This window comes from Tympanuchus pallidicinctus, unplaced genomic scaffold (genome assembly GCF_026119805.1).
Source record: "Tympanuchus pallidicinctus isolate F22 unplaced genomic scaffold, pur_lepc_1.0 scaffold3, whole genome shotgun sequence".
NCBI classification, from domain to species: Eukaryota; Metazoa; Chordata; class Aves; order Galliformes; family Phasianidae; genus Tympanuchus; species Tympanuchus pallidicinctus.
In genome coordinates, this window is record NW_026294747.1 from 49,059,533 (window position 1) to 49,082,810 (window position 23,278).

At 51.5% G+C, this 23,278-nt stretch overlaps 2 protein-coding genes across 4 annotated transcripts in view; one reads left to right on the plus strand and one right to left on the minus strand.

Moving 5' to 3' along the window:
• The first annotated feature begins 502 nt into the window (after window positions 1–502).
• On the plus strand, window positions 503–17,571 carry AMN (amnion associated transmembrane protein). The gene is made up of 12 exons (XM_052694910.1): window positions 503–644; window positions 2,695–2,813; window positions 2,922–2,966; window positions 10,606–10,693; window positions 12,299–12,534; window positions 13,040–13,177; window positions 13,259–13,361; window positions 14,020–14,102; window positions 14,504–14,690; window positions 15,473–15,647; window positions 17,139–17,241; window positions 17,331–17,571. The coding sequence occupies exons 1-12, from the start codon at window positions 518–520 to the stop codon at window positions 17,439–17,441; spliced, it is 1,515 nt and encodes a 504-aa protein (XP_052550870.1). The 5' UTR covers window positions 503–517; the 3' UTR covers window positions 17,442–17,571.
• Window positions 17,572–21,289: 3,718 nt separating this feature from the next.
• Window positions 21,290–23,278, minus strand: part of CDC42BPB (CDC42 binding protein kinase beta) — an 87,468-nt gene continuing 85,479 nt past the window's right edge. For all 3 annotated transcript variants that reach the window (XM_052696227.1, XM_052696229.1, XM_052696228.1), the window contains one exon: window positions 21,290–23,050. In XM_052696227.1, the coding sequence (XP_052552187.1) occupies window positions 22,919–23,050 (132 nt within the window). In that variant the 3' untranslated portion in view covers window positions 21,290–22,918. The remainder of the gene's footprint in view (window positions 23,051–23,278) is intronic.

Below are 23,278 nucleotides of genomic sequence, written 5' to 3' on the forward strand. Positions count from 1 at the left end.
ATCTGCAAAGGCTGTCTGGAGACAGAGATGGAGGGGAAGGCACTCATCTGCAGATCTGGGGTCAGTGGGGACATTGGGGAGGGGAAGGTGGGGACCTTTGTCCCCTCACCACTGGCAGCTTCAAGGAAAGCAGTGTGGGGCTGTGTGGCGCATGACTGGTAATGAGCAGATCAGCTGTTGGCCAAAGTGCAGTTACACATCATTGCTTGAAGCTGCTCTCTTCCATCTGAGCTCACTGAAAAATACACAGAGGCTGTTATTAGTAATTATGGGGTTGTTATTAGTAATTATGGGGTTGAGGGTACTGCTGGATGCAATGGCTGTTTGCTTTCATCCCTTGCTGCTGCCCTCCCTTCTACATCTCACTCCCCAGAGGCTCTTCCAGGCTCCCACAGATTGCCAAGGACATGGGGAGCTTGGGAGAGGAGCTGAGAGCACAGTGGCTGCTGGGACTGAGCAGGGCTGAGGTGGGTGCTGGGGAGGGCTGCTTCCTGCACCGTGTTCCTGCATCACCTGCATGTGTGCTGAGCCCATCACGTGTCCAGGATGGTCCAAGGTCCGGCCAGGAAGGAGCTGTGCAGGCAAGTGCTGCAGCGACATGGGGAACAGCCTGGCTTTCCTCCTTGGTGTCCTGCAGCTCCTTGGTGAGTATTGCCCAGGGCCGCACTGTGTGGAGAGAGGAGTGACTGAGAGATGACTTTCCCATTTCCTGTGTACTTTACCAATTGTTTTTCATAGGAGAGCTGTAGGCTCTTGTGGTGTGTTTGTGTTGAAATAGCAAAATGCATTTCAAACTGGGCAAAGCGAAGGATGGAGGCGAGCTCGGGAGCCCAGGCTGCAGTGTATGTATGGCCCTGCTGCACCTCTGCAGCTCAGGTTTTTCTGGTCCTGCCTGAAGCCTGCAGCTCTGCACTGCAGGATCTCTTTTCTGTTAAATATGCATGTTGCTTTGATGTTCAAGGACTGCGCTTCCCTGGAGACCAGGCTGATTAAATAGCACGCTGATATCTCCCAGGCTGTGGAGGGTGCAGGAATGTGTCAGTGCAGCTGCATGAAGAAAAGAGGGTATTGCAGGAGTGGGTTAACCTCTGCAGCCCTGGGACCCCGGCTCTGAGATGGGCAGCACATGGAGCAGGGCTCACTCCACAGCACATCTTGCAGCTGTGGGAGTATGAGGTATGCAGTGGGGCCTTTCTGCCAGAGCTTTAGTAGAGTCAAAAGGACACGAGTCCATAGCATGGACAGGGCAACCCACATTGACTTTTCGGAGTCTTTTCCATTCTGAAGCTCTATTCAACTCTAAGCCAGCAAGGACCTCACATCGATCCTAGCCTTCCTTCTGTTAATGACAACTTGCTCTTGCTGTTTCTCAGGAACCCCCCCATTCCCCCTTCTGAAAGCAGCTGGAAACCATCTCTGCTGTCCCCCTGCTCCCCCCTGTCCAAGCTCCTTGTGGCTGGGCTCCAGCACCTGCTCCTGTGTTCTGCCTTTCATTCAGGTTAAATACATATTGTTTCCTCTTTTTCCTCTTCATTCAACCGTGGTTCTGCACAACGAATGGTCTCAGCAGAGCTGCTGGCAGACTCAGCCACTACAAATCTGCAATTATGCTCTGAAGTGATCATTGCACACTGATAAAGCCTCTGCAGTGCTGCTTAGCACAACCAACAGATCTCCTCCCATCTTTGGGACTCACAGAGCTCAGGCACTCTGCAGTGCCCCTTCTCCATCAGCCATGGCATCCAGACCCCCCCCCTCCTGGCCTGGGGTCTCCTCCCCAACCCAACATCCAGCACCCAGGCGACATTCCTGCCTGCTCCTTCACCAGATCTGTGTGTATGCTGTATTCCTTCCTCCCTCCTTTCTTCCTGAAAAGATTAAGCATGTTGAGAGGGAAAGTTTTTGCTTTTCTTTTTTTCTCTCCCCTCACTTTTCTGTCTTACCATTCATTCATCTGAATTAATTGACTTTAGGCTGCTCAAGGGGCTGGAGCGGAAAGCAACCTCCCCTAGGGCTGATGTCTGGGCAGGGCACCATGAGCAGGTATCACACTGCACCATCATCATGATCCTGTGAGCCTGTGGAGGTGGTGCTGCTGGACACCTGTGTTTCCAACCTCAGGCTTTTGGGCACCAGTGCTGCTGCTCCGCTGAGCCCCAGATGTGATGCCAGCCAACAGTTTGTGCTACACATGCCAAGCATGTCAGGGGAGGGTCAGCTGGTGTCAAGAAAGGGTTCTGCACCAGAGGGCGATGGGTGTGGAACAGGTTCCCCAGGGCAGTGGATACAGCCCTGCCAAAGTTCAAGGAGCATTTGGATGATGCTTTCAGGCATAGGATTTGGATTTGAGGAGCCTTGTGTGGGGGTAGGATTCAGTCTCAGTGATCCTTGGGGTGACCAACATGATGGTGAAGGCATTCCTTCACGTCCCTCAAAGCCTAGTAGGTCACCTACCTGTTGCCTAAGTAAATATGGATGTTGCCACTGCAGAGCCATGGGAGGAGTGGGAGATGAAAGAGAAGTCACAGCCTTGATGCCCCAGGTTTGAGGTGGTGCTATGGTGCAACACAGGTCTGAATATCGCAAGTGTGGCTACAAACCCCTTCACTGGCTGTGATGTCCTTTGAGGTCTGGTCCATGCTGGAACATTACTCAGTCAGTACTGGCTCGCATTTGCTTCTCTGCTCCTCCTAGCTGCCACCATGGCTGCCTACAAGAAGTGGATTCCCGACACCAATTTTGAAACGGCGTCCAACTGGGATAAAGAGCGAGTCCCGTGTGCCAGAGACACGATTCACTTTGAGAAAGACAAGGTATCGGAGTGATATTTTTGTTCTTTCTGATGCCATGAGGCATGCAGAAGGCCCGTTAATTGCCCATGGAAAGCACGCTGAGGCTTTTTACTTTTGCTCTCTTTCCAGGTGGTCTCAGTGTTTGTCAGGTCTACCCACGCGCTGATGGACATGGTGAGCAGTGCACAGCTGGGGGTTGGTGTGGGGGAGGCTGTGGTGTGCAGCCCCTGTGAGTTCACAGTCCTCATGTGCCGTGATCCTGTCTGACCACAAAGGAGTCAGAAAATCGTTAAGGTTGGAAAAGACTTGTAAGCTCACCTATTCCAGCAGCCCGCATACGCCAGTACTGCCAAGTGAGCCCTGTCCCTAAGTGCTAGCCCTACCTCCCCTTGAACACCTCCAGCAGCAGTGAGAGCAGTCCGTGCTGGTTGGCACTGCACAGAAATCAGCCAGGAGCAAAATGATCAGTTCCAGGATTCTGTTTTCATTTTGGCAAGTAGGGAGGAAATGCCCCCTCCCCAAAACACTTTCTCTAGAAAGAAATTAACTTTTCCTCTGGGATGGAAGGAAAGAGCCCTGCCACACAGCTCTCTGCAGCAGCTTGCTCATGGCACAGCTGGTGTGGAGCAAGCACTAGCCCTGGGCTGAGGCTAAGTGAAGCTGGCAGAAAAGCATTTTGAAATGAAAACAAACCATTGTGGGAAATCCCAAAACGTTGCTCAAGAAAATTCCTTTCAAATGCCATTGTTTTTCTGATTTTTCTTGTGAGTTATTAACCCAGAGGCGGTGAGACAGGCACAGGGCTGTGCTGCAATGCATGTGGTGGTGGAGGCCTTGGCTGCACCATGCCAACACCCAGCAGTGTCTCATCCAGCAGGATGGGACCGTGGCAGAGTTTTCTTCTCTCAGTTTTAGACTCAGCAGAAAATCAGGTTTTGCTCTTTTATCGGCCATTAAATACAAATGAGCCCTTGAAATTTATGTGGTGTAATTTGTTCGGGCTGTCTTCCCCACTAATGGTTTTGATGCTTTAATAACGCCCTGCACCGCATTTAATCCCGCTACAAATATTTGGAGGAGTTACTTTATTTGTACGGCATTTAAAATATGAATTTTGGAAGGAAAGAATGTACTTGGGAAACGCGTGCGAATGTAATGTAATAAATGATGTGGAATTTACCCAGAGAAGAAAAGAGCAAAATATCACTCCAGTAGATTTTATTTTACTTACAGATGAATGTATAATATTTCTAAAGCACTTTCATCAGAGGACTGCAAAGTGCATAATTGCAAAGCAGCATTATTCACTACATCATTAGCCTTTCAAAAACAAGCTAAAGAGCCAAAATTAGAAAGCCCCAAGGCTGGCCATGTGCTGGGAGCAGAGGCAGAGCGGCGTCACACCAAGGGTGGTACCTGTGGGTGCAGGGCTGGAGGCCTCGGCTGGGTGCTCAGGGCAGGTTTCCTAGCAATGATGGGTCAGTTCAGGGCAGCTGAGTGACACCAAACTCCTCCCTGTCACTGGTCAGGCTGCCATTCTGTGCAGCTCATTCAGCAGCTCTTCTTTGCAAGCACTGCTGCTGAGCATCTCAACTGCAAGTGGTGGGGGAGTCAGTGTCCTGAAGGTGATTCCAGAATTCCAGAACTGTGGAGATGTGGCACTGAGGGATGTGGTCAGTAAGCATGGTGGGATGGGTTGGGGTCGGACTGGGTGACTTTAGAGGTCTTTTCCAACCTTCATGATTTTCTGATTCTAAGATTACCCAGCTTGCAGCTCTCTGCTCTTTGGAGCATCATCATTGGCAAGGAGCTGTCCCACCAATTTTCCAGGCATTGTTATGAATTTTTTTAATTTCACCTCCACCACCTCTCTCTCTCCCATGTGCTGCCGTACTCTGTGGTCACCAGGTGATAAGGAGACTGCCAAGATGAAGGATTTTACAAAATTGAAATCAAGCACCTGAGCTGTTCTGCCACTTGTGGAGACGGCATGAAATTGGGCAGTGGGGTTGTTAGGAAGCAAATAGGTTTGGAGGCTTTTTGCAGCAAGGCAGAGCTGCACCTGTTCATATGCTGGCCTTGCCGCGCTGGAGAATTAATCACTTAAATCAGCAGGAATACATTAAGCTTTGGAGTCGCCATGGAGATGCTATACAGCCTTTGGCCAAAAAAAAATAGGAGGAAATGTTTGCTGTGGTATCACAGGAGGAAATTCATGGCTAGGGAAGGGGCTTGGCTTTCATTGACTTTCATGAGGACGGGGCCAAATATGCAAGGGATGCAGGGATCTGGTGCATGGTGGGCATAGGAGTGGTAGGACGGCTCCTGTACTGCTTTGCCGTGCACCCCATGTCCACTGTTGCCTTTTGCACAGATGCTCAGTGGAGATGAGCCCCACAAGAACTGCAGCCTCCAGTCCTGGTGATGCCCTGCATCGCTCCCTGGGAACAGCTATAAGGATCAGGGGCTGCAGGGTCACAAAGCCCACTTCCCTCAGCTTCAGGGGAAGGCTCTTTGTTGTCCCATTTGACGCTTGTCCCTAATTCAACTACATGCTAAATCCAAATCCAGCTTAAATGTAAGTGACTTTGAAGCATAACCATCACTATTAGGCTGGATTTTCCATGGTCTTTAGCTGCCTAAAATTGCAGATAAATATTTAGTAGCTTCCAGAGAAGCCTGAAGGTAAATCCACCAAAAGAAAAAAGAAAAAGAGGTGCTCAGTGCAGTGATGCTTAACAGGCCAGCATGTCACTGGAAGCCCATGACCCAGCAAGGAGCCCAGCACCCCGAGCTCCGCTGGTGGCCGCAGGGCAGCTCTGTGTCGTGCATTGGGTTCTGCTGTCCAGCCCAGCTGCGCCACATGGAGTGTCTCACACGAGTCCTGGCTCAGTGCCGGCCAGCAGTTGCCCTTGGGAGCAGGGCTGATGTCGCTTTCTATTTTTGGGGTGCAGGAGTTGGGTTTAGCCAACCACGTGGGCAGAGCAGCCTCATTTAGTGCACACAGTCCAGGGGTCAGGGCACAGTGTGAGCATCGCCTTTTGCTTGCTGCTTCTCTCCAGCTCGGGGGAAGAAACACCTATGTGCTGGGCAGCTCTGTGCTTTCAGCCTCCAGCACTCATTCCAGAGCCTCCGAAGTGCAGCTGCCCCAACCCTGTCCCTGCTGCCCAGACAGGAATAGGAATGTATGGGGCACAGGGGTCAGACCAGGACCTCAGTTTCCAGCTTTATATTTTTAGCTGCCTAATTGTGAGAGCAGAATGTACTCGGCTTTGCTGCAGGATGCTCCCGCTTGGTTCCTGGCAGAGATTGATCTTGAAATGCCAATTGCTCTCCGGGGGCGCTGGCTCTAATGAATCGCAATGGTTTGTGCTCATCCCAGGCACCACGCTGCCCTCCCCCTGCTTCCGAAATCGCAGGAATGCAGGTTCAGGAGCCCCAGAGAAGGAAATGTTTTCCCTTTTCCTGAAACGAAGGTAAAAAATGTCATGGCAGTGCGTGTGTGGCAGCACATCGTTACAAGCCCGAACCCTGCAGGCTGTTCTCCAGCAATGCTGCCGCTGAAAGTCTGCCTGAGGACGAGGTGCGATGCAGCAGCCTTTTGCAGCCGTCCGTGCCTATAACTGCCTGAGAGCATTTGTTGCTAGCAGTAGGAGGAGCCTACAGAGCCTGAGGTGAGCAGAGCGTTTTGCTTTGGGGGGCTGGGTGCCACAGCACCAACGGGGGCTGGTGGCCAGGTGGGTTCTGGTGGCCAGGATGCTGGAGCAGCTCTGGCTCTGTGTTGCACCTCCAGCTGCTCTCCTGCACTCTCTGCCCTTGACCAAGGAGAGGAGTTGAGAAAAATGAGTGGAACTAATCCAGAATAGATGTGTCAATAGCTCTAAGCTTCTGTTTGCAGTCTGCAGCCGTAGCTCAAGTGCCTCGTCCTGATGCACACTCCCACAGGTGCCAATGCTACACGTACCCAGTTGCTGTGGGCACTGTGTCTTTGTACTCATTTGTCGGGCAATGCAATGCAGATGCTTCCAATGTCCCCTCATCCCTCTGCCCAGCCAGCCACGTGTGCAGGCAGTGGGCACAGGAACTGCTTCACCAAAAAACAAGGGACCGAGTGATGAGCAGACGCAGCAGGGGAACCTGATCCTGCATTAATGAGAGCACAGCTGCACCACTGCCACATGGCCCTGCCTTGCAGGGGGCAGGCGGGGACGTGTGCAAGGACAGCAGCCAAGCCCTCATTAGCTTGCAGGGGTTGATGCCACAGTGATGATGCCCTGCTGGCACGCTGCTCTTCCGTGCCCTGCCTGCTGCTGGGGGTGAACATAGATGAGTGAGCTACTTGCTTCTAGCCAAGCGGCGATGCTGCGATGCTCCAGGCCCAGGAGTGAGGCAATAGTAAGAGAACAGCAGGATGAGGCTGGGCCCAGCAACATTGGGCTGGGAAAGGAGCTGAGGATGCAAGTGTGAGCTTCATCCAAGAAGGAGAGCGGGCAAAAAGAGCCTCTAAGGAATTAAAGCTGCCCTGCCTGCCTTCTGCCTGTCCACCTGCTATCTGCAGGCTGCAGATGCCCAACAAAGCAGGAATTTAAGAGGTGATGCAGAAATCCACTTTCTCCAGTGCTGATGCCTTTGGTGGGTGATGGCACACATCCTGTGTGAGGTGGCATAGTTCATTACTGGAGCAGAGCTGGGGTGTGCCAGAGGGTGGTTAAAAGCCACATGCTCAGGTCTTTGCTGTTTGATGAGAAGAAATACAGGTAGTTCTGCAGAGAAGAAAAGCAGAGGTAGCTTTTGCCTCATCTTCCTCTCCCTCTCTTTTGCATTTCAGCAGTTTCATTTTCACTTACAGGTTAAGGTAACAGGACAGCAGCATGATGCTGGGAATGCACGTGTTGGCTGAGAACGGGGTAGGCGAGGGGGGGGAGGCTTTCCTGTTTTTTTGGTTTTTTTTTTTGCTGGCTTGGATGAGAAAAATTATGACTGTATTTCAGTTGTCATTACATTTGGTAATGAAGACCAAGGAGATAAGTCATCTACCAGTGTCAGGGATGGGAAATGATTAGCGAGACTGTGAGCCTGCTGTATTAATGGCAGTGGAGTAGAGGTTGGCAGGAGCCAAGGAAAGCAGACGAAACTGCCAGCTTCTGGCTCTGTTCCTTTGGTACATGTCACTGCTCAGTTCAAGATGTACTTGGAAAGGGGCCCAGCCTATATGTAATTCCTATACAAAACTCCCAAATGCAGAAAGCTGCTGCCCAACCAGAGACTCTGTTTGTGCTCTGCAGTGATCCCAGTTGCTTAACCCTTTGCTCTTTTATGGAGAGAGAATGTGCAAACCTTTTACAAACTAAGATGCTTTGGACAGCAGTGCGTGCACCTCAGGGGATCTTGCCCAGCTCATTTCAAACCATTGAGTGGCTCCCCACTGACTTCCATTAAGGCCACTGGTGGAGGGAAAATGGCATCAGCTGCTGGTGCTAGGGCCTCAAAAACTCCTGCTGCAAAGCAGAAGTGTGGAGTTCTCTCTTGATTTTTGTTCTCCTGCAGATGAGGCAACTCCACTGCCCATCTCACAGTGCACTGTTCAGGTGAGTCGGGCTGGGACACCACAGTCGTGTCCTCATGGGACATATGGACAGCTCTTCCTGGGCTGGAAAACTCCCTGCAGCCCAGGGCTGTGGTCTTTGAAGTGGAGGAGTCACTGCATCTTCTCCAGAGAGGTCTCACCTCCTCCCTGCTCTCTCCACATCCAAGCCAAGAGCCGGAGTAGGCTCTTACCAGGCTGCCTTTCTTTGCTCTGGGCATAATGCATGCACAGAACGTTCTTGCATTGCTCCTGGGAGCAGCGAGAGTGATGCAGCTCACACATATATGTACGTACTTGTCTAAGTATGGCCTTTGAAGTTTTTTCCTCCTCCTTGTTGAATTGTGAAGCTCCAAAGGAATAGCTTCCTGGACAGGAAAGCTCATCGCATCCTGCATGGCCCCTTGGGGGTGTTTGAGATGCTCCAACACATAGCTGTAGCCAAAGCTCCTACTCTGCTGGGGTAGAGTAGGACCATTAGTAGAGGTAACTCTACTGGGGAAAGCAATGTCCATCAGGCAGGGCTCAGCCACCTGGAGATGGTGGTGAAAGAATGGCACTGCTCCAGCCATCAGTGGCTCAGGGAGAAGAGTCCTTCCCCAGCGTGTACCACCACCTACTCCTGTGTGGGCTCAGAGGAAAACTAACCAGAGCAGGGTACATTGATTGGTAAAGGAAGCTCCTAGCATAGAGCTTGGCCAGCTACAAGCAGGCTGAGTCCTGATCCTCAAAATGTCAGTAGATGTGACTTTTTCGTTGTCAGACAAAGGGGTAACGTTTATTTTCCTAGCAGGTCTTTCAGCCTCTCTCAGTGCTTCAGTGCTGGAAAAATTACCCAAGAGTAATAGAGGTTTGGAGAACATGATGGCATGGTTTCCAGTGAGGCACTGCTCATGCTATGGGCTCATCCATAGGCAAACATTTCTTTCTGGCTGGTGGGGAGATGACATACCTTGGGGGTAGAAGATAGCCATACCTTAATAATCTTCACTCCTTCCTCTTTTGCGTCCAGAGCAGAGCAACGTATGATAATGGTGAATCTGATATCACCACCAAGGTGGTCGTGTGTGGGACCGAGCACCCTTAGGCAAAACCACCTCCGGAACAGAGCTATTACAGCCACATGCAGCACTCAGTCATAAGTCTCGCTTTTTCTAACCTACATGCATATTTAAAGACCAATTATGTCAATGTAACCTCAGAATCCTATCTAACACGTTTCTATGTGAGCACAGGCCATGGTGTGTGGGCACAGCTCAGCCTGGAGGGCTGCCAGCTGCGGGCAGGGAGGTGGTGGAGTCACCATCCCTGGAGGTGCTCAAGTACTGCAGAGATGTAGCACTGAGGGACACGGTCAGTGGGCATGGTGAGGGTGGGTTAGGGTTGGGCTGGGTGGTCTTAGAAGTGTTTTCTAGCCTTAATGATTCCATGATGCTACACTGCTGGAATGAGTGAGAGGAGAGCAGAACCTTGAGCATCACTCACTCCTTGACGCATGAAAATATTGGGGGAAAACCCAATCTTTTTCTTTGGCAGTCTCTAAGCGGAAAATGAGCTGTGCTGAATAAGCTGTGTGCTATGAGTGAGTCCCTGACTCAGTCACCTGCTGCAGCCTGGCCTGGAGCAGCTGTGCCAGCTGGTGGCTACAAATCCTCCCCAACCCAGCCCTGGGGCGGTGTTTGTCCTGCAGACCTTCCTCACACCAGGTGAGCATGGTGCAATCATGCTGGCTGTGTTGTCTGAGCAATGGCAAGAGAGCCATTGTAAGTCCCCATCCCTTAGTCAGTCCTCTGCCCAGCCAGAACCACTACAAACTATTACTCCCCAACAGCAGAGACACATCTAAGCATAAAGGAATTAGGTTTTGCGTGGCATCCAAATGTATGAAGCTGTTTCAGAGTTGTTAGGAGCATGTGTAAGCAGGAGGAGGAGGGAACTGTGGAAAGAGCTTAAGTTGCTTTTTCCTGCTCGTTTCCCTGAACGCTTCATGGTTTTCTGTGTTGCTATAAAATAAAGTGCAACCCTGCAGCATCCCCATCTGTAGAACACGGAGACAATACCTTTCCATTACACAGGGCACAGGGAGGGTGACTCCTAATGACTGTAAAGTGCCTTGGAGATGGTGAGTGCAATTGGCAATCTAATAATTAGCACTGTTATTTGATGACAAGCCTGGGTGGCTGGCAGCAGGGCCGCACAGTAACTCTCTGCATCCCTCTCTCCCTTTAGTACCTTCCCCTGAATGGAGAATTTCTGCTGGCATCTGGCTCTGGGTTCGCAGCTTTCGATGGCAGCTGGGACCCGGGATGTGGCTCAGGTATGGTGCGCCGGGCTGACAGCCACCATTAACTCCCAAATCTGCCACCAGCACTGCTACAAAGGCCTTTGCTGTCCCACCTCGGTGCGGGGTGACTCACCCCTCTTCAATCCCTGCCTTCTCTTTGATGCTTCCCTCACATCGCATCTTTCTTCTTCTGCTAGATCACCTGTCTTTTAAAAAAGTAATTATAGCCAGGGACGCTTTGAAGTTGTAGCAGAGAGGTAAATATTGTTTGTATTTTACCCTGCCTGTTAAGCATGCAGCCACATCAAAGCCCTCATTTGCTTTGCCATGGTATTGCTAAAGAAAATCGGTTACGGATTACACAGCTGGGCCCCCGAGTGCTGAACCATGATGTTTTGGAGCTGCCCTTCAGCCCCACAGGTGTCTGCACACTGATGTTTGGGCGCTGGCACATCCCTCAGCCTCCTGTCAGTTTCACACTGAGATTCCCAATGAGCCAGGCAGCAGCTTTTTGTCAGTGCTGCTTATTTACCTGAAAGCTGTTTGCAGGGGAGATGTATCAGAATCATAGAATGGTGTGGGTTGGAAAGAACCTTAAACCTCACCCAGCCCCATTCCTGCCATGGGCTGGCTGCCCCCACCAGCTCAGGCTGCCCATCCCACCCAGCCTTGGGCATCTCCAGGGATGGGGCACCATCAGCTCTCTGGGCTGCAGTGCCAGGGCCTCACCATCTTCAGTGTGAAAATTTTCTTCCTTATCTAAACCCACCCCTTTTCCGTTCGAAGTCATTACTTCTTGTCTAATCACTACAGTACCTGATACCTGGTGCTTGGTACCACTCCAGATTTCCTGTAGACCCCTTTAGGTACTGGAAAGCCACAGTGAAGTCTCCTTGGAGCCTCCAGCATGGACAAGTCCAGCTCTCTCAACCTGCCTCTAGAGGAGAGGTGCTCCAGCCTTCTGGTTGTGCTCACAACCTCTTCTGAACCCACTCCAGCAGCTCCATGCCCATCTTGTGCTGAGGACCCCAGGACTGGGTGCTCCAGACAGGGCTTCATGAAGGCAGAGCAGATGGGGACAATCCTTTCCCTTGCCCTACTGCTACCACCCTCTCGATGCAGCTTAGGATACCATTGGTTTCTGGGCTGCAAGCACACAAGGCTTTGACCTGGCCATGTGATGCTCTCATGGGACAACAGGCATTTCTGGGCAGCTTTCCCAAATGAATTCCTGAAAGCACAATTTTAGAATGAATGCAGGTAATCTCATGTGCTGTGTGATTTGGGAAGCTGTGGGGAAAGGAAAGCAAAAGCAGGGCACAGTGTGACCACCAGGGAAATGGTGGGGAAGGGAAGGGAAGTGGTAGGATGGTGCTCTGGTTTGGGGGTTATCTGCTCATAATAAGGCTGAGCATGTTTCTGCTGGTCTGCAAATCAGTTATCGTAACTGATTTTACCCAGTTTAACTGTAGTTTAGGCTTTATGGCTGTTTTCCTCCCTAACTGTAAGGTTAAGCTTTAAAGAAGAGGAATAAAGAGCTCCTGGGGTCTGGGGCTGGAGTTTTGCACCAGCTTTACCCAAGCAGTGGCTGCAGGCTGGAGCCAGCTCCTGCTTCACCTCTCCTTTTGCTCCTCTCAGGCGCAGTGCTGAGCTTTGCCAATGCTGAGCAGCACTCGTGGTTCAACCCCGAGCTGTGGCAGGATGTGTCCTACAGAGTAGACCTGGAACCAGCAGGCCGCATCTTCCTCCTGGACGAGGAACGTGTCCCATGCCAGTATGACCACGTCATCTTCCAGCCTGAAACCTCCTTCAGTGTAAACCTTGACTCATCGCGGCAAGAGATCCCCGTTCAGAGCATCTCACTCATGGGCCAGGTATGGGGAGTTGATGGGAAACCATTTTGGCACCTCCTTCCCATGGAGCTGCAGCCCTGCACCCTGATGGGTTTGGGGTTACTTCCCTACTGGCATCCTCTGTGCCACCGAGGGGCTGCCTTCCTGCCCCAGCCTGAGCGTGCCCTGTGGGCTCACAGTTGTCTCCCAGCTTTGCTTCCGTATCAGTGTATAATTGATCAGAGGGATAATTATAGAACCTCTGTCAGCCTGCTGTGCTGCAGCCCAGGCAGATGACAATCCCCATCCCTCTCAGTTGGGAGAGCAGAAGACCACAGCCTCTGCAGTAGAAACAGGCGCTGCCTTCAGAAGCGGGAGATGTGGAGGACTTCTCATCAGTAATCTGTTATTTCCTTTGCCGCACTGCCCAGGCTCTGCCATTTTGGGGCCAGGCGTGAGGGGACCTGATAAAACCTGATAGTCCGAGTCCTCTGGCCTGGTTTTGGAGCTGGAGTCACACTGCAGCCTCTCGCTCTTCTCTCTGCAGGAGCTGAGCAGCACCGAGGCGTGGGCTGAGTACCTGAGGAGCCCCTCTGCTGCTCTGCAGTTCCACGGCAATGCCACCCTGCAGGTGACAGGCACCCGCTGTCCCCACAGCTCCGGCTGTGCCTGTGGGAACTCCCAGGTGAGGCACTTTGGGGGCAATGTCTTCCCACCTAAAGAAAGTGGGGAAAGGAGGGACTGACCCCGCCGTGCTCTTCTTTAGGATGGAGACCGCATCTGTGCATCACTGCTCAGGGCAGAGCAGTGCCCGGCACTGGCGTGCCACAGCCCTCTGCGGCCCCTCGGCCACTGCTGTGGGATCTGCGGTGAGTGGGGCGCACGGAGTTGGTGTCGTTTCTTTGAAAATAAAACACACACAGTGAGAGCAATGGGCGCTTATCCATTCCTCTACCTGGCAGGTTGTTAAGGGGGATTTTTTCGTACCGAGTTACTTGGAATGTAGTACCAAATTCATTAAAAATGCACCATATGTTCCTCTGATGTGCTCTCAAAAGCAGAGCGTTTAAAAGCCATTAGGAGAATTTCATGTTTCAGCAAGTGTTTGCCGGTGCTTTTTCCAAGGAAAATGTTTGAATCACCGAATGCAACGCAGTGACACAGGGAACACGTGTCCCCTCCTCTGTGCCTCACAGCCAAAGCCACGGCAGCACTGCTGAGCTAGAGCCTTGAGATGTATCTCAATGCAGAGCTTCCTGTGGAAATATGGGGGAGGGGGCTTCCTGCTGGAATATGGTGGGAAACAAAAGCCCAAACCCACTGACAGAAGGGAAGTGAGAGAGGCGAGGTTTCTTCAGGCCCCATTGCCTGGAGGAAGCCCTCCTAGAGCCCAGTGTGACGCAGCAATATGGAGATACTGGGGGTTCTCAGGTGCCTTTTGGGGCAACCAGAGTCATGCTACCATCACAGTGCTCTGCCCTTTCTGGGCTCTGACTGTCTGTCTGTCTGCTGGCTTTTGAACTGCAGGAGCTGTTGTCACGCTGGATTTTAAGCCCGAATTTGACCTGCAGCAATACCGGGACAGAGTGGTGCAAGCTTGGCTCAGCCTGGTATGTCCCGGGACGCAGGGTACTCCCCAGCTCCCCACCATCTGAAGCCTTCACCTACCAGGTTTGGCTTCTCAGATGTGCTGTATTGCCCTGGGGGCTGCTGCAGCCTCCCTTGCTCCCTGCTACACCCACTCTGCTCAGTTTTGGTGAAAACTAGCTGCTGGCTGCTGCGCCCAAGGGGGGCTTGCTGGAAACAAGCATTGGGGGGGGGCGGGAGGGGGTTCTCAGCTCTGAGTTGTCTGGAGGAGGAACACAGCAGCAGAAATGGCAGCTCTGTGGTGGGGCTGCCGTGAAGATTTATAGATGACCCTCACAGAACATCCATCATAGCTGTCTATAGAGAGGATTCATTTCTACCTGCTGCTCTCACGGGCTGTGTGTGTCTGTTGTGTTCTGGAAAGCCCAAGTATGCCGGTGTTCAGATGGCCATCTCCAAGGTGCACAGGGCTCAGACCTTCCTGGGACTCCTCCCACGGGGCTCCATACCTGTCATCCAGATTGTGCTGGTCGATGGCGAGGCCGGGGTGCAGACAGGCACTGCTGCGGAGCAGCTGGCTGCAGACATCATGGGTGACATCGCACAGCATGGTAATGGCCTTCAGTTGCATCAAAGGAAACTCAGGTTGGATACTAGGAAAAACTTTGCAGCAAGAGTGGCAATGCAGTGGCACAGCTGCCCAGGGAGGGGGGGGAGTCAGTGTCCCTGGAGGTGTTCAAGAACCATGGAAATGTGGCACTGAGGGATGTGGTCAGTGGGCACTGTGGGATGGCTTAGGTGATCTTCGAGGTCTTTTTCAACCTTAATGATTCTCTGATTCTGCAAACTCTGCCATTCTTGGTGTCATAGCTCTGGGACCACCCAGTCCCTGCTCGCCCCCTCCCACAACCCCAAACCTGTTGTGCCACCAGTGTGGTGCTGGGAGCTGTGGGCTGTAATAGTGGCACAGCTGGAGCTCCTGATTGCCTGCAAATGGCACGTGCTGCGAAGAGCTTTGGTGCTCTGCCTGAGGTCCGTGTCCCTTCTGTCTGGTCTCAGATGGAACACAGACAGCTCTGTGCCTTCTAAACACACACATGCTCTGCTTTTCTAATGACTTCATTAGTGAGCTTTGCTTAGCCCAGAATTTCACAGTTTTAATTGTAGTGGTGTGAGTGGAACAGCACTGCAGGAGCAGGGGTATCAGGGTTGGCAGGGACCCCTGCGACAGCCCAGCCCTCTTGTTGCTCAGTGTCTGGCCCAAGTGAGTTCTGAATCTCTTCAAGGATATGGACTCCACATCTCTGCATCACAGGGTGGTGCATCACAGCGTGGTGTTCATGTAGCCTTATATGCTCCAGCTCTCACCTCATTCCTTCCTGCCCCCCCATAGGTGAAGCTTTGGGCATTTCAGCTGGCAGTGTGGAGGTGGCCACTGGCAGCACTCTCGGCGGGCAGGTGGCAATCCATGCCTCCAGGCAGATCGCATCGGGGACTGTCCTGGGGCTGCTCTTCGCTCTGCTGGTGCTTGGAGGGCTCCTCTACCTCCGCAGGAAGGGAAAGCTGAGGTATGGACCAGGCTTTTGCAGCAGCATATGGCTTATGTTGGATATTAGGAAAAATGTCTTCTCAGAGGGAGTGGCAGTGCATTGGCACAGGCTGCCCAGAGAGGTGGGGGAATCACTGTCCCTGGAGGTGTTCAGGAATTGTGGAGATATGGCACTGAGGGGAGTGGTTTAATTGCCATTTTGGTGATGGGTTGATCGTTGGACTTGGTGATCTTAGAGGTCTTTTCTGACCTTAATGATTCTATGATTCTACATTGGTAACCCAGAGGTAGACCACGACTGTGCCATGCTCTGCTAGCTCCCACCGAGGGTCCAGCAAGGGTAGGTGGGAGGCCTGGAGTGGAGGGACATCCTCAGGAGATTACTTGGCACTGCATTGCGCTGCTGGGCATTGCATGCCATGGCTGCCCATGGAGATCTCCCATTCCTTGCAGCCTTCAGCTGGCAGCCTGATGGGAACAGAGAGTTGCAGCTGCCAGCTTCTAAATAGCAACGCATCAAAGCCATGCAAAGCAGTTCTGTAGATGTGAAAGGGGACGGCAGCTCAGGAAGCAGCTCTTCCCCGGTGCGTTCATCCCAACTCTCTGAGTGTGGGCAGAGAAGGAGCTGACCCTGAGCACTTTGTAGCACCGAGGGTGTTGCTGTCACTAGGGGAGAGGTGTGCTGGTACCTGCTGGGGGCACAGGGCCTCTGCCGGCTGTGAGCAGGGATGCTTCCCCTGCCACTTGGCACGTGCTGGTGTAACACTTCCCAGCAATAAACCAGTGCCTCCATTTAATATCTAAAAAAACCCTCCCAGCCCTGTAATTGCTGCCTGATGATTTATACTACACTGACACTTTGTTGGGTGCCTGCCTCTGAAACCCGCTCTGTCAGCAGTGGGAAAGGAGGATGTGCAGCTCCCAGAGATGGACTGAGCCCGTGTCCCCAGCCGCCCTGCCCCTGCCATGTGTCCCAGGCAGCTCCAGCCTGTGGGACATTTGCTGGTCAGATTTTGGGGAGGGAGTTCCTGGGTGTGCCTCCCCCAGCAGGCAGTGCTCGGTGGGATACTGTGAGTGGGGACCCACTGCTCAGCCCCCCCTTGGCTGCTGCTTGGGGTGGGGAGCCTTAGGGTAAGAGAAACTCATAAAGCAAAGACGGTGATTAAGATGATAAAATGATAACTTGATAAAGGTAATGATAAAAAGTAATTAGTGTTTGTTGAGATTGCAGTGGGAGCAGGTGGCAATTCATTTCAGCTCAGGAAAGGAGCGCGATGGCTCAGAGGCAGAGCACAGCAGGGCTGACCAGCGCTCCCTGCAGGATGCAGCCCCGGAGCTGCGCTCACTGCTTTCCGCTCAACGTGCAAACGTCCCATTGCAAAGACAGCGTGAACCTTTTGTCCCCGTGCTTCCTACAGGCCTGCTAAAGTGGTGGCATTTCGGTGGGGGGCTGTATGGAGGGCAGTGGCAGGGCTGTGGTTTGAAGGGGTGATGCCACGTCTGTCCCCAGGCTGCAGGCACTGCATCTCCCCCGACTCTGGGACACAGCAAAGGACCTGAAGAGCCCCCAGCCAGAAAGTGGGAAAGGCTTTGACAACCCCATGTTTGACGTGGTGAGTAGCCCCACTGGGGGTATGGGGGTGCCTCAGTGGGGCTTTTCTTCCCTTCCCTACCCAGTGCTTCTCTCTCCTTGCTGCTGCAGGAACTGCCAGGTGCTGGCAGTGTGGAGAAGACGCTGCAGGAGATGGCTCCCGAGGCCCGCCAGGTGTTCTATCTCAACCCCATATATGACCCCAGCGAGACCGAGACTTGATTTCACAGCCACAGCCTTCCCAGGGACACCGTTATGTGGCTCCTGGTGAGGTCCAGGCCAGGGGCAAGCCATGCCTGCCTGAATAAAAGTGTTGGTGAAGGAAATCATAAACCTTCTTCCACAGGGCTCAGCCACAGCCTCCTGGTGCCCCTTCTGTTTCCGTAATGTGAGTTTTGGTGGTGCTGCTCTCTGTAAAGCAGCGGGGAGGTGTGGGTCTGGCCATGGCATTGTGGCAATGGCCAAGGGAGGAAGGGGACAGGCACTCTGCTAGCACGGGTTGGGGCAATAGTGGCACAGGATGGACCTTGGTGCCACACGCCTTCAGTTGCCCACAGTGTCAGGCACCAGCTCTTTACACATCAAGTCTAATGGGTGAGCCTGAAGGTACGGAAATATATGCAAATTTATGCAGATTTACACTCTGCTGAGTTTTCAGTAGGGCTCGTTGGCATTTCCATAAGGAAGCAGCTATTTTAAGTGTATTGTGTTTTGTTCAAGTCTCTGAAAGACACAATCCTTCTCACAGGGCTCCAGAGGCAGCATGAGGTGTATCAGAGCCCTGCTGTGGGTGCAGGCACCGGAGCAGCACTGCAGCCAGCTCCGAGCTGCCTGTGGGCTGCAGGGCACAGGGCGGTCCCTGCTGCTCTGCACTCATCACAGCCCCTAAACGCCTCTGCACTTGGCTCTGCTGCTTGCCGGGCCCCATTCTTAAAATGCATTAGCAGCTCGAGGTCATTTACAACAGAGGCTTTAATTAAGCCCAGATCAATTTTTGTCAGTGTGCTCGCTGGGCACGCTCTGTACTTTTCCTTCAGGAGCCGTTTGCTCGCTCACGCAGAGTGTTGCAGGGAGGAGGGCTCTGCACACAACGGAGCAACAGCGTTGTGGGGAGTGGGGGACAACACACTGCGCTCCAGCAGGGTAACGGCGAGGCTTTGGGATGCGCAGTCTCTGCTGAGATCTCGTGTAAACGAGGGGTTTTCGTGCACAGCCATCATGACAGTCTGAGCCATGGCTCGGGCTGCCAGGGGTTTTGCTGTGCTCTCAGTGCTGAGGGTCGGGGTCCCAGTGAGACAGGCTAATGCAGAGTGTATTAGTGCTAACGGCTGCGGCTCGGCAGTCTCTGCTTCCCAGGCCTTTAGCAGCAGAGGGGTTAATGGGCACCAACTGGCCGGGCTGTGCCCACACTCGGGGTGGTGTGGGACACCCAGCAGCCATGCAGCTCCAGCTTCAGGCATGTGGCAGTGCTCAAAACGTCACAGAGCCGACAAACAGCCCGGGCCCGTTGTGCTTTTTGTAGCGGCCGAGGGACGCGATGCGGGGCTGCTGGAGGGAAGGAGCAGGCGAAGCTGCTGCGGGGCAGCGGCCCTCACCTCTCATCAGCATTCAGAGCTCAGCGCCCATCGCTCTGCTCTTCCTCCCGGGAATACAGAGCAGTACTGCGTAAGAAGCTGGAAGCGGGCGGTGCTGCAAGAATCTGGGGGCTTTATCTATGCTAAAACGACCAATAAATCCGCATTCCCTGTGCAGTCAGGTGACAAAAAAAGTGCTGCATCTTATTGGGGAGCAGGAAAGATATTTACTGCAAGGCCGGGGAACGGCCGATTCCTGAGTTCGTGTTCCTCCTGCGGTTGGCTGCAGCACTGCAGCTGCTCATAGCGGAGCACGTCCCGCGGCGCTGCGCTGTCCTCGGCTCACCCCGCTGCCGCGGGCAGGCTGAGCTCCGCCAGGCCCCGCAGCGCCGGTACAGCTGAGGGCCCCTCGGCTCTCCGTCCGTGGGTAAAGCGCTGCTCCTGCATGGCAGCCATCTGCCCGGCCCGTCCGTGCCTTTCGGTGAAGGCGACGAGGAGCACGAGGCTGATTGAGAGCGGAATTCAAGCCGGGAACCGTTTGTAAGAGAGTGAGCAGAGGAGGGAGGAAGACCACAAAACCTGCTGGCGATGCTACGGGTGGTCAGACCTGAGCAGGTGAATTCTTTCTGATGCCTTGTTGCTACTGAAGCTGCTTTGCACAGAGCAACCTGGAACGTGAGGTGCTCCAATAGCCCAGCAGCCACGGCTACAGCTCTTTTCTTCTTTCCTAGTCTCAACTTAGCCCTGGCACATGGTCTGGGGTCACAACGTGACACTTGGCTCTCCTGGCACTTCTGTTCCCACATCCCTCTCTTCCCTTCAAGGCTCCCATTTCTCAGTGCCGTGTGCTACCAGTGCCAGCTCTTGACATGCTTATGCAAAGGATGCCCAAGCTGGCCTTGTGAAAAGCAATTATTATGCTGGCCGTTTAGCAGTCCCACACTGAAGTCCCTGTGATTTCACTGATGGACAAGGTCAGGCTGGACGGGCTCTGAGCACCTGATGGAGCTGTGGATGTCTGTTCAGTGCAGGGGGCTGGACTGGGTGGCCTCTAAGAGTCCCTTCCAACTCAAACGGTTCTACAAAGCAAGAATTTACTAACATACAACAGCAGACTGCACCCACTGAAGAAGCTGCTTGCTCTCAGCACAGCTGTGCTGCAGACAGAGGTATTGGCAGCTTTGTTTAGCTCTGAGCAGCTAGAAGGTATTCCAAAATATGCAGCCTTTTGTGTCAAAGTTCTATGCTAGAAGTGACCAAAATTTCCTGATGAAGTTCCTGAGTAGCACGTCCATCAGTGCCTCCATCAGGGACTGAGGTAATGCCTGTGAAAGTGTCACAGACCAAATTATCCTCACTCTGTGCTTAACTGGATTCCTTACTTGTGATACTAGACCGGCAGCCTCCAGGGAGAAGAAAGCGCAGTCAGAAGAACATTCTGCTTCCAGTCTTGAATTTCCACATATTTCCACATTTCTGAAAGTTCTCCTGAGGGCTCAGAACTCTTAAGGTAACCAGAATTAGGAGCTGTAAGGGGAGAGATCTGAAAAGTGCGGTGGTGGGGACACAGAGAGGGATTCTGCTCAGCCAGAGTTGAAGGGAAGGAAAAAATAAATAATGCATTCATACTGAGCAATTCATTTACTTTTCTAGAAACGTCCTCCTGCTTAAATTATAACCGAGCCCTGGCACTGCTGAGTGCTCTGATTTAATACCCCCATAATTAAAGACTTTGTTGTCATCTGAAGTCCTCAGTGTGAGGAGAAAAATCAACTCGAGAGCGGGAGAAACATTTTGTAAAAGTCAAAGGCTGATTAGCATGAATGCTTGTCAGAAGGCTTCCGGCACACAGACCTCCATCCTCCTGTCATCCTCAGTGCTGCGTGCGGGGCACCATTCACACATCTCTCCTTGGAATGTTTGCAGTGTTTCTTTAGCACTTTTTCTGCTTTGAAAACACGTGAAGTGTTTCTTATTTTACCTCACTTAAGATGTCCAAACAGATCCTGCAGCCTCCTCATAAGCACAGAAGAGTTTGGGTTGGAAGAGATCTCAAAGAGCATCCAGTTCCCTCAATGCAGGGAAACGACCCAGCGGCTCGGGCTGTCCGGGGCCCCATCACCCTGCCCTAGAGCACCTCCACGAGGTGGTGGAGGCACCCACAGCTCTCTGGGCAGCAGTGCCAGTCTGATGCCTTGGCCATAAGGATGCAAGTCATTTGAGATGAATTAACTGTGCCCCTGCTTTGATGCAGGAGCTATTTGAGTACAATCTGAGGGCACATTTCAGCGCTGTAATTCACCAAAAGGCCTCGCACTGCTCCAGTGCATCCATCTCTACGTGCAGAAACATGCACCGCTCTTGTAGTGTTCAGGTATGGAGCTTCAAAGTACTTTTCAGTTTACATAAAGCTTCCATGGACAAAGTGAAGTTACCACAAGACAACAGCACGTGTCAGTGGTGGACTGTTTCCAGATGTCAAGACAGACGACTATAAACTTTAAAACCTCCCTCTTCTGCTTTATTGACAGGTAAATTGTTCAAAAATGTTCTCACAATTCAATAATTACAAAGACTTAGACTTACATTAAAAAAGTAAAAACCAGAAAACCCCCAAAGCAGTAGTGTCCAGCTCTAACTGAGCCCCTTTATCAATAATCTGAGAAAAAGAGCAAGTACTGTCCAACACTTAACGTAACAGGATTAAATGTTGACTAGAACACTCAGTTTTAACTAAAGGTAAGTGCACGTCCTATACAGTGTTTCAGAAAAGAACATTAGCCATTGGTATATCATTAGCCCATTTAAACCAAATTTTAAATAAGTGACATCCAACTGTCATAAAATTGGCACAGAAGGCACACTAGTGTGACAATGACAAACTGGATATGCCAGCCACTGAATTAATTACAAGCTTTTAATGAAACATGGTCACAAATCTTTTGATTACTAAATGTATAATACATGGAAGCATGAGATTAAATATACACGCAAAACATCACCACTGCACGTGGGCCATAGCAAAATATACAGGAGTGTGTTGTGCATTTTTCTACATGATCAATACTTGATTAATAATCATGGGGTCTTCATGCAGATGAGGATACATTTAATGAGAAAAGCAGCACCCCCAGTTACACATCCTTCACATTCCACTTTGGTAACCAATAAACCAGAATGACGTTTTAGTGTGAGAGTCCCTTAGCTCCAGCAGCCTGCAAGGGCGACGCGCCCACAGGAAGGCCTGCCAGCTAAGCATGTAGTGTGTCCTTACACCAAAAAGCCCGGGAGAAATGACTTCTCAGAAGGAGATAGGCAGGAACTACGAGTAAAATTCTCTTCACAGCAGTAATTATCAATATTTTAAAAGCCCTGACTAATGACTGGGATCAATGAGGACTAACAAGAGGGGTGTGGGTAGAAGATAACTGGTAGCAGTCCTATGTACAAGACTAAAAAGTTGGTAGAAAGATAGAAAGACTGTTACGCAGCTGAATATGTAATGGCTACATGAATTAAAAGGCCACAAGACTATAACCAACTTTTATTTGACATCCTGGTGATACTACTGATGTTGGGAACAACCGACAGCTTCCTCGCGTTCTCCTTAAGATCTAGGAAACAAACCATTATGGGAAAAAGGGAGAAGTGTATTTTTTCTGAGGATGTAACTAGACTGCTTGCATTTCCTATCCAGAGGTCCAAATCGTGTCTAAAAGAATTTCCTGCTAATGAGATATTACATCATTCTATAGAAAAATAATATTCCTGATATTGTAGCAACATTATCAGTATCTCTCTATTTCTTTTTCAGTGTAAGAATAACAATATTTACTGGTGGCCTTAAATGCTCCTATGCAATAAAACTGTGTCACAGCTGTGCAGAAAGGAATCGACCGTAACCGAGCAGTGAACAATTCTGCATAAAAAGCTCAATTGCTATTTAGTAAAGAATTTTCTTCATTTCAATAGTTTGTATCTACAATCTGGATATATAATTACTCTTGTACAACACTAGAGATTCGGTGTCAGTCTTGGCACTAGCATCCGAGACAGCTTTGTCCTGCTCCTGAGTGCTCTGAGGAGCAGCAGGTAACCGAAGCCAGGCGGGTGTGAGCAGTAGTGTTACGCGTCGCAGGTCGACTGGTCCAGTCCATCTAATGTGAGCTGATTCCTATGAGGAGAGTTGGGGCTCGGGGGACCACTGGGATTGGAGCTGTTGGATGGAGTAGAGTGTTTGGTAGAGTCTGAATCAGGCTGTTAACGAGAAACATTAAAAAATTACACTTATTTAAGATCAATTTCTTGCACTCAAAAGCTGTCAAGGCACTCAAAGGAGAGCAGCACATAGCATATATTAGATTCATTGCATAGCTAAACACTATGCAAATCCTTTTATCATCTTCAACAGGCCTTAGTGCAGCTCTTCTGATATAACCTGAAATATGGCAAAGTGTGTGGAAATTGCTATACCCCAGGTTCCTC